General features: G+C 39.1%; 5 protein-coding genes and 1 further gene across 5 annotated transcripts; 4 read left to right on the forward strand and 2 right to left on the reverse strand.

Moving 5' to 3' along the window:
* Positions 1 to 14: 14 nt before the first annotated feature.
* Ecym_2427 lies at positions 15 to 3268 on the reverse strand (the record flags this gene model as incomplete).
* A 902-nt stretch (positions 3269 to 4170) lies between these two features.
* On the reverse strand, positions 4171 to 5222 carry Ecym_2428 (phosphatidylinositol/phosphatidylcholine-binding protein; the record flags this gene model as incomplete). The annotated part of the gene is made up of 2 exons (XM_003644927.1): positions 4171 to 5082; positions 5214 to 5222. 2 exons carry the CDS (start codon positions 5220 to 5222, stop codon positions 4171 to 4173), a joined length of 921 nt encoding a protein of 306 aa, XP_003644975.1.
* Positions 5223 to 5724: 502 nt separating this feature from the next.
* On the forward strand, positions 5725 to 8064 carry CTF18 (Ctf18p; the record flags this gene model as incomplete). Its single annotated transcript, XM_003644928.1, has 1 exon — positions 5725 to 8064. One exon carries the CDS (start codon positions 5725 to 5727, stop codon positions 8062 to 8064), a length of 2340 nt encoding a protein of 779 aa, XP_003644976.1.
* Positions 8065 to 9325: 1261 nt separating this feature from the next.
* Positions 9326 to 10252, forward strand: YAP3 (Yap3p; the record flags this gene model as incomplete). The annotated part of the gene is made up of 1 exon (XM_003644929.1): positions 9326 to 10252. The coding sequence occupies one exon, from the start codon at positions 9326 to 9328 to the stop codon at positions 10250 to 10252; it is 927 nt and encodes a 308-aa protein (XP_003644977.1).
* Positions 10253 to 10693: 441 nt separating this feature from the next.
* Ecym_2431 (uncharacterized protein) lies at positions 10694 to 11395 on the forward strand (the record flags this gene model as incomplete). The annotated part of the gene is made up of 1 exon (XM_003644930.1): positions 10694 to 11395. One exon carries the CDS (start codon positions 10694 to 10696, stop codon positions 11393 to 11395), a length of 702 nt encoding a protein of 233 aa, XP_003644978.1.
* A 208-nt stretch (positions 11396 to 11603) lies between these two features.
* CUE2 (Cue2p) lies at positions 11604 to 12989 on the forward strand (the record flags this gene model as incomplete). Its single annotated transcript, XM_003644931.1, has 1 exon — positions 11604 to 12989. One exon carries the CDS (start codon positions 11604 to 11606, stop codon positions 12987 to 12989), a length of 1386 nt encoding a protein of 461 aa, XP_003644979.1.
* Positions 12990 to 13138: the final 149 nt, after the last annotated feature.

The raw sequence follows: 13138 nt of genomic DNA on the forward strand, positions 1-13138 counted from the left end.
AAATGATTGCATTACTAAAATACAACTTTCTTAAGCCATTTAGAAAACTTTTTACCATTCACTGGTGACCGGGGTAATTTTGTTTTTGTCAATTTATGTTCAAGAGTATCTTCTATCTGTGTATTTGATTCTATACCCCTTCCTAAATTATTCAAATTCTCGGAATCCCTTACCGGGGCAAAGAAGGCATTTATTGTATGTGCATTGTAGAACAATTTGGTCAGGCCATCTTTTTTAGCAAACATATTATCGCAATCCAGCACCAGGTTTCTTTGGGAGTCATAATATGCACTTTCAACCAAAAAAGTTGCATATTCAGATTTTCCCAGAATAATATCAGTTGGATATTCATAATCTGACAATACCGTAGTTAAATGTTTTATTTTATGATATAGCAACTCAGATTCCTGTTCCAATTGCATTTTCAAATCGGCGGTATGCTCGGCTGAAAGTAGTTTTAAAACACCTTTCTTTTGAGGAGATTCATCACGTTCAAGATATTTCAGCATGTCTTGGCCAAAAACTTCAACATTATTCTCAGTCATTTTCTCAAATTCCAATTCTCCAATACGTATAGCAGGGGCATCTGTTGGCGAGAGCGGTAGTTGTTGGAGTTCCTTCGATATTTGATCCATGCTAACACTTTTGGCACCACTCAGGTTATTTGAAGCCATTTTCTCTTTGAATGTGACAAAAGCATTTACTAACTCGGTTTCTCTAAGGTATCTTTCAATTAAGTATGGATTAGTTGCTAGTTCTTTTAAGATTTCCTTATTCATGTCTAGTTTGGGCCTTGCTACTGTGTCACTCAATTTTAGGATTTTATTATTAAAGTCTAGCTTTTTTTGAGTTACTTTATCCGTAAAATCCAACAATTCTTCCCTGTGTTTATCAATAAAGTCATTCATGCTTTCCAACCAAGGCTCTTTGGGACCAAAATATGTCAAAGTGGATAGGTTCATCAAAATCTTAGTTAGCAGCGTGAAAACTCGTCTTTGTTGTTCATTCGGATGGGCTTCAACGATATGGAATATTTTGGGATTGAGGATAACTGGGCAAAAAAATCTTAAGAATAGGAACCCAGATATACAATTCAATACAGTTTTCAGGTTCCCATCACCACAAACTATTTCCAATCTTTTCCTAAATATGGTTAGTTGATCTTTAATTCCCTGAGGAAGGTCATTGGACGTTTTATATATCATTTCCCAGAGCTTCTCAGCCCAGTATAACAACTTTTCCTTGTTATCATCTAAGATTTTCTGCTTTTTAACATCATCTAATTCTCTAACCCTGTTAGGATCAATCTCAAGGTTTTCACCTTGTGTAATGATTCCCCTGATAATACTACCTAACGATTTATCCAAATACTCTTGCCCGATTCTGTTGAAATACTTTTCTATGGATTTAGATAAAACAGAATTCCCTCTAAATAACGAATTGTAGATATGTGTTGAGGAAACACTTTTTTGTGAATTGGCTAGAACCGATTTATCAAAGTTCACTAACTCTTTCTCTATTAACGCTTGGAACCAGTCTTTCTCACGACCAATGGCTTGGAACACGTCAAGAAACACCATAGAAATACTATCCAATTTAAGATCATCAACAATGGCTGTGTCATACACATAGTTAGTCATAACCTGCAAATCAAATTCTTTAAGAACGGATTCAAACTTAAAGAAATTAATTGACGGCAACACAAAATTCAAACTAGAGGCAAGTTTAATACAGATAGTTCCCACCTGGAAGCTCTTATTATCGGCAGCAAAAACAGGCAATCTAGTTTCCTTATTCAGTTCACTGTCATTTATCATATCCTGCGAAATCTCAATGTAACCCAGTAGTGTGTCAGAATCGGAATAGTCCTTATCAGCACTAAATATTTGTCGAATGCCTATCCTGACGTTGTCCGTCTTTACAGAGAAGTTAAAATCAAATTCTTCCCTCCAAAACGGCGAATATGTCCCAGAAACAATAGAAGTTCTGGCCAAATGCTGATTCCATATAGAAACTGTAGCATAAAACGAAGATGTATTTTGATGGTCTTCTTCTCGATCAGTTTCTTCAGATATACCCTTACACCTAGCCCTTTCAACCTCCAACATCCTTAAATCAGCCTCCAAAATACTAATCTTAAACCTATTAGAAACTCTAAGCTCATTAGATTTATCTGTCCCAATCAAGGACAAAACTTCTAGCATTGCAAAGGAATGGAGAGCTACATACCAGTCCTCTAAATCAATTCTCAACGGAAATTGTAAGTAAAGTCTTGGCAACGTCCCTGTCTTCATTTTAGATGTAAAAATTGTCTCATTGCTTGAGGCATTTAGTTGTTTTCTCAGATCGGTCAGTATACCTATAAACATGAAATTGTCCTTTTGTAAAATGGAGGAGTCCAAGATCTGAATCTCAGACCTTAACAGCTTCTTAATATCGATCGAGTAAAGCAGAGATCCATCACTTTGAAGAATTAAATCCAGTCTACCATCAGACCGTAGCATTCCCATTGCAGAAAACCATCCTTCATCCTGGGACTGCGTGACGCCATCTGGTAACGGAGGTCTCTTTAAAAATACTGATTGAGGAACATTCTTGTTTCTTGGTAACGGTCCAAAAATATTGAATTGACACACCAACAAATTAGTAGGGTTGGAACTGGCACGAAATATCGGTGGAACTACAGAAAACTTATTGAACACTCCCACTGTTTGCAAAGACTTCCAAAAAAGTAAAGCAGAGAATAGTTCAAGAAACGTTTTTGGCACCTGTGTCTTCAAGTACAGTCTGTTATGGTAGGTCCCTACTTCAATGATCGGAAAACTTTCTCCAGGGTTATTGATAAACTTAATGGAACACCCTTGCAAATGCTTGATGATTGGAGTACGGGTGTCTATCTTCTCCACACGCATAAAGGCTGCGCGATGAATGGTTGAAATAATCGAAGGTTTCTGTGGAATCGAATGAAGATTTGCAGCTGAAGCTCGATCTAAACAATGGGTGAAGATGCCTCGATTTGTGATTTCTAAGTAACTAATTCTCCAGTCATTGGCAGATAGATTCGTACACCATTGCAGTTCACCGCGAAATGTGCCCTTCTGGATTCTAATTCGTTCAAGAACAGCTGACCTGCTAACGTGTCCAGACTCTCTTAAATCCTGCATAACATTGTTAGCTATTGATGGTGAGTTATTAGTTGTAAGAAAGACTTGATTATTTTTTGTAAAGGTGAGCCAATAGCCACAGGATTGGATATGTCAGGTCGCATTATGGTGTTTCACAAGTGTGTGAGATAAATACTTGTAAAAAGATGACCTTATTGCAATATGGTAATGTGATAGCAAAGCAAAAACTCCAAGGAATTTTGGACCTTTAAGAGTTATCTTATTGAGAAAGCACTTAAAATTCAACTATTTTTGTTAACATTGAGTGTTAGGTTCTTGTCGTTCCAGTGATCCGCTCGTCTTATTAGAGAAAGAAATCACTCCGACAATCTGGAAACATGCCTTCGTCCTGCAAAAGGATGAGAAAACAACGACGTAGTATCTCGTTAAAATAATACAAGGGGAAGCTACGTGTGTTCTTACCTCGTGTGATGAACGTGCACTTCGTTTGGCCGTGATGTACAACCTATATAGTAATCTTTCAAAGAATGTAGGGTTCTAAGGCTCAAACATTGAAGGTACAAGCGTGGTATGGTTGTTGTAATGATCGCCACGATAGCTATATATAGGGACCATGAATGTGATTGTATATATTTGCAATGCAGTCGCTAAGAGGGGCGCAGCGTTGGTAGAGAAGACTTTGGCCTAGCCAAAAATGTTCTGGAGATTCATTCTCTTTTGGATGTGCTGCAGAACTTCTGGTCAATTGGCATGCAAGGTGATAATAAACATACATTTATGAATAATACATATAATTAGTCAGAAGCAACAGTCAACATCATATGATTGCAATGCTTGGCTAATAGGGTGCAGGAAAGAATCGATGATAGGGACCTACCTATGTATCTTTAGTATTAACGCACACCATACAGTTACTACACGATTCTTTTCTTTTTGACCTTAAATTATATATAAAAGGACTCTTGCATTTCTGATGGCATCAGAACATAATATACTTCAAATAAACTTATTAGTGGAATTCAATTGTTGTTATAAAAGAATGCACTCATGCGGATGGGGCACTGAGAGAAAAGGCTTTTGGCGCTTCACCTTCAGGGCCAATGTATTTAGCATCTCTCCACGGTCCAACATCAGACAAGTATAGTCCACCGTCAGCTTCGCTAACCTCAGATTTACCACCAAACTTTGTTGGCAAGTTTTCCGCAGGGATTTGCTTCAATAACTCCTTCTGGTAGGAGGATCCTAAAATGAAAATTTTAGAAACGGTTACAGGATCCAAAAATGGCTTAAACAATTTGAATGCGGTGGAAAAACCAAATGGAGCATTAATCAAATAGAACTTTCCCATTCTTTCAGGGTAATAGTTCTGACCGATGTTAGAGGCCTCTCTTACATAACTCAAAACTTGAGCAGCGGAGGAAATAGAAATTCCCTTTAAATCTAAGATGGTGCAGGAAGTCTCAACCAAATATCCAGCCTGTCTAGAACTTGCTGGCAATCGATACCTAACAAATGATTCGTATTCCCACACCAAATTCTTCAACATCCGCTCCTGTGTTGTAATAGTATACATCTCATTCAGGTTAACAGACCCCAATTCTTCAATATAGACTGGCCTTCCATCGATATCCGTCTTATGGTAGTATTGTGGATAGAACTTAGCCACCAACGGCTTTTCATCATAATGGAAGTCCTCGAAAATGGTATCAACGCCAAAATCCTTTCTCCACTTTTCACAATGTTCAAACATCTCCTTAGCAGCCTGAACTTCAAACTTTCGGGCTCTTAGAAAGCGTAATAAAGTCGCATCATCGAGACGTTTGGTAAAACCAGCTGTCTTCAGAAGCTCTCTAAACTGCGCCAAGGCTTCCTCTTGTTTTTCATTGAGGTTACCCAGGGTCCCTGGTAATGAACCGGGTGCGCATACGTTTGGATACGAATCTAATAGCTCTTGGTCCTATAAGACATATGAAAGCCTTCAGTTAGTATATTACACATGCATGATCCACTACTTGCCAGAGACAATGCAGCAAGTTTAAAACACTTTGTCATTGAAAACGATTCGTTGCTTGACTGAACGGCACATACTGTAGGCATGGTGTCTTTATAGTTTCCAGAAGATAGATATAGGTCCCTTCGATACTTGATTTGTTTTGCACGAGAAGACAACAAGGTGTCTATTCCATTGTAGATTTGATCGTTCTCTTTATCTAACATATATATACAAAAATGCACTTCTTACCATGGGATTTATGTATCACCAGCGACGACAACGGATCCGGGTAACGTTAAATGATCACGTGATAAGTTCATGTTGTGTCTATCACGTGATATGATTTTTATAGAAGTACTATAAAGCTTGTGATTCAATAGATCAAAATCTGCAGCTCATATAGCAGATACTAGTGGATGAGCATATAAGTACCTCTATGGTGTTACTATATCCTGTATGGTAATAACGCACCGAACGCGTGCATGCGGGAAGAACGCGCATTACCTACCAACTTTTGACTCCTTTATGGTCGGGTCCTAGAAGTGTTGAAGTAAGTCATTCGGCTGTAGGTGTTCGAGGGCGGCTTGGAGGATATTGGTAGTCGATATGCATGGTTCAGATGTTTATATAGATTGTGGTATGGTGGGTACGAAAGAATTGCGGCCTGTGGATCCTGGTGATAATGAATGTACCCAAGTTGATAATGATGTTGAGTTGCTGCCTGAAATGAATCTGGCCAAGAACTTTAAAGGCAGCATACTGTTTTCTGGGGAGGATGGTAAAGATGATGGTAATGCAGATGCTTCTAAGGTTAGTAACGGTACTGGTGTGCGAGCTGGTTCTTTTATCTCCTGCGATGGGCGAGTTGTGGTGCTACGGAAGAAGGCAGAAACAGTTGCCCCTCAGGTACAATGGTCTTCCGAAGAGTCTTATGGGATTAATATTAATCAATTACTGGATCGATTGGAAGTCAAGGGGGCGGAATGTGCATTTGCGGATACTAATGTAAATGGAGCTAACTTAGTGTCTTGCGAGAAGGTTCTTTGGGCTGAAAAGTGGAGGCCTAGTAAGTTTTTAGATTTGGTGGGGAATGAAAAGAACAATAGGAGAGTTATGAGATGGTTACAACAGTGGGCGCCTGTAGTTTTTGGTGAGGTTCCTAAAAAAGACCCTAGTTTAAATAGGCAGCAACTTCGTGGCGGCCAGGAAGATCAGGTTATTCAGGAACAAGAATATGATCCATTTCACAGGCCGGATAAGAAGATATTGTTAATTCATGGTCCTCCAGGTATTGGCAAGACATCAGTGGCCCATGTGGTTGCGAAGCAAGCAGGATACGTAGTTATGGAAATTAACGCGAGTGATGAGCGGGCTGGTACTAAAGTTAAAGAAAAGGTTCACAATTGTTTATTTAATGAGAGCTTCAATGACAAACCAGTACTGTTGCTGGCGGATGAAATTGATGGGAGTATAGAGAATGGATTTGTCAGGGTGCTGCTTGACATTATTCGCCATGATAGCAGGGCGACTAGAGAATTAATCCTCAAGCATTCCCAATTAAATCGTAAGCATAGGAGGACGAAATATTCAGGCAAGATACTCACACGTCCCATAATTGCTGTTTGTAACAATATATATACAAACGCATTGGAAGAACTACGGCAGCATTGCCAAATTGTCGCCTTCAGACCCCCTGGCGATGCAGCTATTATTGAACGCTTAGAGTATGTGTGCAAGAAGGAAAGAGTCAGAATGGATAGGTCTCTCGTAAAGCAGGTGGTAGAATCGTCTCAAGGTGATGTCAGGAATAGTTTGAATAATCTTCAGTTCCTCTCAGTAACCGAAAACAAGGATGGTGACATAAATAGCAGACAAAAAGATATTGGCGTTTCGTGGTTCAAAATTTGCAATCAGCTATTCAAGAAAGACCTTCATAAGGACATTAAGACACAATTCCAAGATCTTCTGTGCCAGGTAGAAGTGAGTGCAAGCTACGACAAGATCATTGAGGGCTGTTTTCAGCTCTTCCCTCAAGTCAGGTATTCAGATACAGGATTAACAAAACCCAGCCAAATAAGCGACTGGTTGTTTTTCAGTGATCGAATGGCGAAGTCCCTTTATGAATTTAATGGAGAATTGATGAGATATTGCCCAGCAACTGCAATGACATTTTTTCAGTTATTCAGCGACGTTATGAATAAACAAGATCTGCGCATTAAATCGATGGATTTTGAAGTGCGTGAATCTAAAAGAGCTAATAGATCAATAGCATCATCAATATTGTATGGCATTCCAGCAATAAGCAGATCTTTCGTTTCTGTGAATTCACTTATTTTAGAAATATTACCTCATCTGGATTATATACTGACGCCAGACTTTAATAAAATTCATGAACCTTCATTGAAGCAAAGGATACTTGAAAACGTGATTCCATTGTTAAAACAGTTTAACTTGCAAATTCAACCCACAGAGGACTCCGAATACAAAAGCATCCTCTGCATCACCCCGTGTTTTGATGCAATTACCACTCTGGATTCCAAAAGAGCTAAGGATATTTCCTCCAAAAGAATTGCCATTCTAAATATTTTAATTGTCAAATTAGAGGAAATAAAAGCGAAGAAGAGATCAGTTCAAAGTGTTAAGCGCGCCGAAGAAGATCATGAACTTCGTAGGAAAACTGCCAAACTAACCACCGTCGACTTTTTTAAGGATCAATACAAATCTATTGGTTCGTCGGATTCAGTACAACCAGAACCAATTTCCACCACAACCGCCAATTCTTCAAGATTACGTTTCCCTTTCGGAAAGTCCACCAATAACAAGGGTACTACTGCGACCGATGATCCTAACATTACTAACGCTCCTCTGAAGATCTGGGTGAAATACAAAGAAGGGTTTTCAGACGCCGTTAGAAAAAACGTAAACTGGTCTACTCTTTGGCAATAACAACCATATAACCTCCCAATGGGACCAGAGTGCTCGGCTGAGACCTTGAGAAACTTTCGCACAAAATATCAATAAAATTCACCCTTAGAAATCCTTTGATTTACGATACGATCGTGGCAATCTCTGAAAAGAACACAACTAACTTTACCATTTGCCTGTATCCAGATCTAACCGCAACTCCCTCATCGGTGTTGGACAGAGCCCATTAAGAAAGGAAACGCTCTGTCTACTGCCCCAACTCCATGACATCTACCACGAGGCTGAGGCATGCCACCTACGCTATACGATATCTGAAATAGGGCATAAGCGGAACATCTACGAATTGAGACTTCGAACGTTAACAGAATAATTATTACTGATAACTAAGTCGGCATTACTAAGCTATTGACGTCTAAAACAATATCCTAAATAAATAGATGACTAAGTATTATTGAGTTCTTAGTATACCATTCAACCCCATAAACTATTACAACTATACCTGAGTATAAAAAGGACCACACCTCAATCATCCCAGCAGCCAGTTCCTCTTAAAACTAGACAGCAACTCCCATATAAGATCATATATCTGCTGTACGTACCTTAATGTAAGCAACTCACAGGGATGCGTATATCCATCTCCATATACCATGCTCCGATTTGGCCTCCCTCCCATCACCACTACAACCTCAACCTCATCTTCTTCCTCGCTACCTAATCGCAATCGTGCTATTCTGAAATAAACCATGTTGAGTTGTTGCATCCATAATGAATGCAGACTTGTACGAATCTCACATCCCCCACCCCAAGGGAATTGTTGCAGTCCTCCCATTCATTACATCCGTGTCCTTTGCAATGGCTTTGTAGCCTATCGTTTTATGGGGGGTACTGATTTACGGACTGCACAAAGGGGCACTAAACGAGTCAAAGAAAAGTTTATATTAATGTTAACCATTGCTCACATTGCTCGCTATTCTGGAAAGCTGTTGCAATCCATCTGGTAACTAGAACTCACTATTTGCTTGTTGGCTCTACTGTATATTGGAGGGTATCTATACGGGTTTTGGGTTTCGCACTATTACTGTTGGGCTTATAGGGCGACTTCTTTGATATTAGTTTTTTGGAAGGAAAGAAACTGACTTTTGATATACCAATATCTGATACTCTCGCCAGAGATTTGATTATAGTTATTACCGATATCATTATCAGTATCAGTTAGGAATCTCGAAGCACTTCATCTCTCTTTGATAGTTAGACTTAGGTTGCAAAAAAACAGTATAAAAGAATGGATCAGAATCAGCACCCATATACAAATAATACGGTGTATAATTCTAGCATTCAAATTCCTTTGATTCCGGGCGGATCTGGATTTGACCCGAATGTATTACTAGGACATGATTTGGAGGGGGCTAATGATGATCTTGTTTTATTTCCAAATGTCCAGGAGTATGCGGAGGTTGGGTATGCGGAGGGGAAGAATCGGGTTAATGGCGATGCTACTGGCTACATGAATGGTGATAGAGAGGGTCCTTATGAAACTTTTGTTCGTGGTCCCAATCCCACACCGAATACGGATTGTACGTCGCCGATTATTATGCCTGATGAAGGTAGTGGCAATGTGAGCGTGAAGGCTATGTCTCCAACGTTAGAGCAGTTTGATGATGGTTATGTGAAGGAGAAGAAGAAGGCTCAGAATAGGGCTGCTCAGAAGGCTTTCCGTGAACGTAAGGAAGCCAGGCTTAAGGAGTTGGAGCAAAGATTGAAGGAGAGCGAAGAGAATAGGGATGCTTTGAATAAAGAGATGGAGGAGTTGAAGAAGCAGAATTTTGTTATACATAACGAGAATAGGATTTTGATGCAAAGAAAGGGTAGCTCTTTACCTGGGGTTGTAGCTGACCCAGAGAAGGAAAGATTCACATTTCCACCCAAGGATGACAGTACAGAACTTCAACGGGAGATAGAAAAGGAGCTTTCTGCCGGGCGTGATGCAGTTCGGTATGTCGCCGATGGTAAGAAGTTACTCACTGTTCCTGCGACATGGGAGTATCTGCATGAACTGTCGCTGGATAAGGATATCGACGTTTATTTGATTATGCAGAAATTGAAGGGCACGGAAGTCTGCCATGGTTATGGCCCTGCATACACAAGGGCTCGCATAGACTCATTAGTGGAGGAATGTTTGCAAAGTAACAGCAATAAGGCATACCAATAATAATATGCGGAAAAAAGATTCCGTCTGCTTGTTTTAAGTCAAGCTCTTAAGTTTTACCTTTTCAGAGATTACTTGGCAATTTAGACTTTCCTACTCCGTATCTTCCCCTTCGAAATGTCAACAATGCGCCAGTAGTTCTCTCCTATATTCTCTTGCTTCCATGTACTTCGAATTTCTCGTATCTGGTATGTGGCCAGGCAATTATATAAACTTTATTAGGCAGGTTTGCAAACTTACATTTGTAATTTAAATAGTAAGCTATGTTGTAGGTGAAAGTTCTGTTTACCTTTGTGTGAGTGCTTTTTCGTTCTTCGTTGTTGGTTCTACCGTCCAATACCAACAGCTCTGTTCCACAACCACATATCTATTAAAATAGACCAAATATACCAGCGTCCTATAACTCCCCTTATAGACCCTTCAAATATTGAATAATACCAAGGTATGGCTAAAAAGCAGAAAGTCAAACGCATATCAAGGGACTCAGAATCAGCTTTATTCCCAGAAGCCATTTACAAGTTAAATGATGATCGAACATCAATGCCCAAGAGTTATGAGTTCCTGCCCTATCCAGAATGTATCCTAAATTACAAGGTTATTTTACTCCCCAAGTTTTTTAATGCAAAGATTTGTGAATCCATAATATCCCATTTTTCTGTATCAAATACTATGGAATCATTCTGTCAAAGAAGAACGAAGGATTACGCTGAACGTTTCAACGATAGAGCATCTGTAATAAGCTCAGAAGTTGCAAATATAATATGGGCTAGGCTCTTCAGAGTTCTTCAAAAAGATAACTATATAATTGATGTCTTGGGGTTTAAGCATTCAAAGGGATTGAACCCACAACTGAGGGTTTATCGCTATGAAGAGGGACATCATTTCGGCAAACACTATGATGAATCAGTCAAATTGGATCAACTAGGAACAACACAGTGGACCCTCCTAATTTATCTTTCAGGAGGCGATTCTCTGGTTGGTGGTGATACTATATTTTACGCACCAGACAATAATAAAGCAGAGTATATACATCCGTCTAAAGGTCTAGCACTTCTGCATAAGCACGGCGACGATTGCTTACTGCATGAAGCTCAGATGGTGGAAAAGGGAGTGAAGTGGGTATTGAGAAGTGACGTCATCTTTTAGTTTGATCAGTCTATGTAGTTCCAATGACTTACAAATGTGATGATGGTGATATTTATCGAACATGAAGTATTTATTATTTATAACAAAGTTAATAAATAAGTTTGCAAATTACACACACAACACCGGCAACTCTGAGTTTTTAATAGACATCATAGCTATTATAACCAATCATTAACACTTAGGGAATCAGCTTCATCAATGTTTATTTATGGATTGCAAGAGGAGTATTGATCTTTTACAAGAGTTGTTTCCACATGAAACAACTCAAACGTTAGAAAGTGCATTAGAAGGTGCAGAGGGTGATTTGAATATTGCTTGCGCTATATTGATAAATTCAGAGGAAGATGTTAAGAGAGAAGAGAAAGATGATATCCTTACGGTTTCCCCAATCTCTTGTATAGAAACTCTGATTGATATGTTTCCCAGCCTATCTGCGGATGATGTTGAACGTATTTATGAGGAATATGGCAACGACGTAGATAAATGTATAAATACACTGTTAACCTTCGAAGGTTTGACGAACGAAGATATTGAGGCACAAAAGGAATACGAGAAGGTTAGAAGCCTGAAAGATACTGATAAGGTGAACAAGAAGGATGCATGGGGGTCTTTGTCTCAAAAAGTTGACACAATCAAAACTTTTACTGGAGTTATCGAAGGAATTGCAAAAGCTGCATTATTTAAAAATTCTTTTCACACAACGAAGTCGATAATAAGCATAATATATGACTGGGAAGATGAATATAAAACAATAGATAGTAATCCCAATTCCACAGTGACCCCCCAGGCCCAAATAATGGGGGCCGGTGGTAAAGTTCAGTCTGCATATGGATTTGCCCATAGCAAATCATACAATTATCCACGCTCTAAGAGTGCTGGTAACGAATCAGATAAACAAGAGAGTTTCTCTAGCCATCAGCGGCCCTATAGATATAATTCCCAGAATAAGGAGGCTCGAGAATTGGAAAATATACTTCGAACCAACCTCCAATTCAAAAGCATAAGGCGCAAGTTTTTTGAATCAGCTCTTGAATTCTTTAATGGCGATATAGACAAAACGTTGGCAGTCGCTGTATTTATATTAGAAACTAATGGCGGATCCTTAACACATCCAAGGAAAGAATTTAAGCAAGACTCCTTGCAATTAAACACCATGCTCACCAAAAAGTCTGGTATTATCAGGAATAAACGCTCCGCAAATGTCAACTTTACTCCTGATATGTTTTCTTCAGACAGTATCTTTGCCAAATCAAAAGAATTCTTCAACAGAATAATATCACAACCTAGAGTTGATTTGCATGGCTTTACATCTAACGATGCCGAAGTGCTAATTCAGCCATGTTTGGAAAAATGGTGGCATCGAGAAATTGAACTCCGCGAACAAAACTGCCAAAACCTCAGAAATCAATCTTGTTTAAACGTTCCAGATGTAGTTATAGTAACTGGGAGGGGTTTGCATAGCTTAGACGGTGTACCCCGAGTTAGGATCAAGGTACAACAGATACTAGATAAACTTAACTACATATATACAGAAGAGCCCTCATTCTTTGTAATCCGAGGGAGAAAGCCAACTAGAACTATATGTTCTCCATAGAAACATTCAATTGATATATTTTCAGCGTTTATCACGCAAATGAATTTCGCCCATAATTTGGAGTATGTCACTTAATCAATCTTGTTTCGCGCTCATAAAATGCGTAAACAAGTTTTGTCTTATTTAAGGTAGATTCAAAACTTGATAGC

Source organism: Eremothecium cymbalariae, chromosome 2 (assembly GCF_000235365.1).
Source record: "Eremothecium cymbalariae DBVPG#7215 chromosome 2, complete sequence".
Taxonomy (NCBI): Eukaryota; Fungi; Ascomycota; class Saccharomycetes; order Saccharomycetales; family Saccharomycetaceae; genus Eremothecium; species Eremothecium cymbalariae.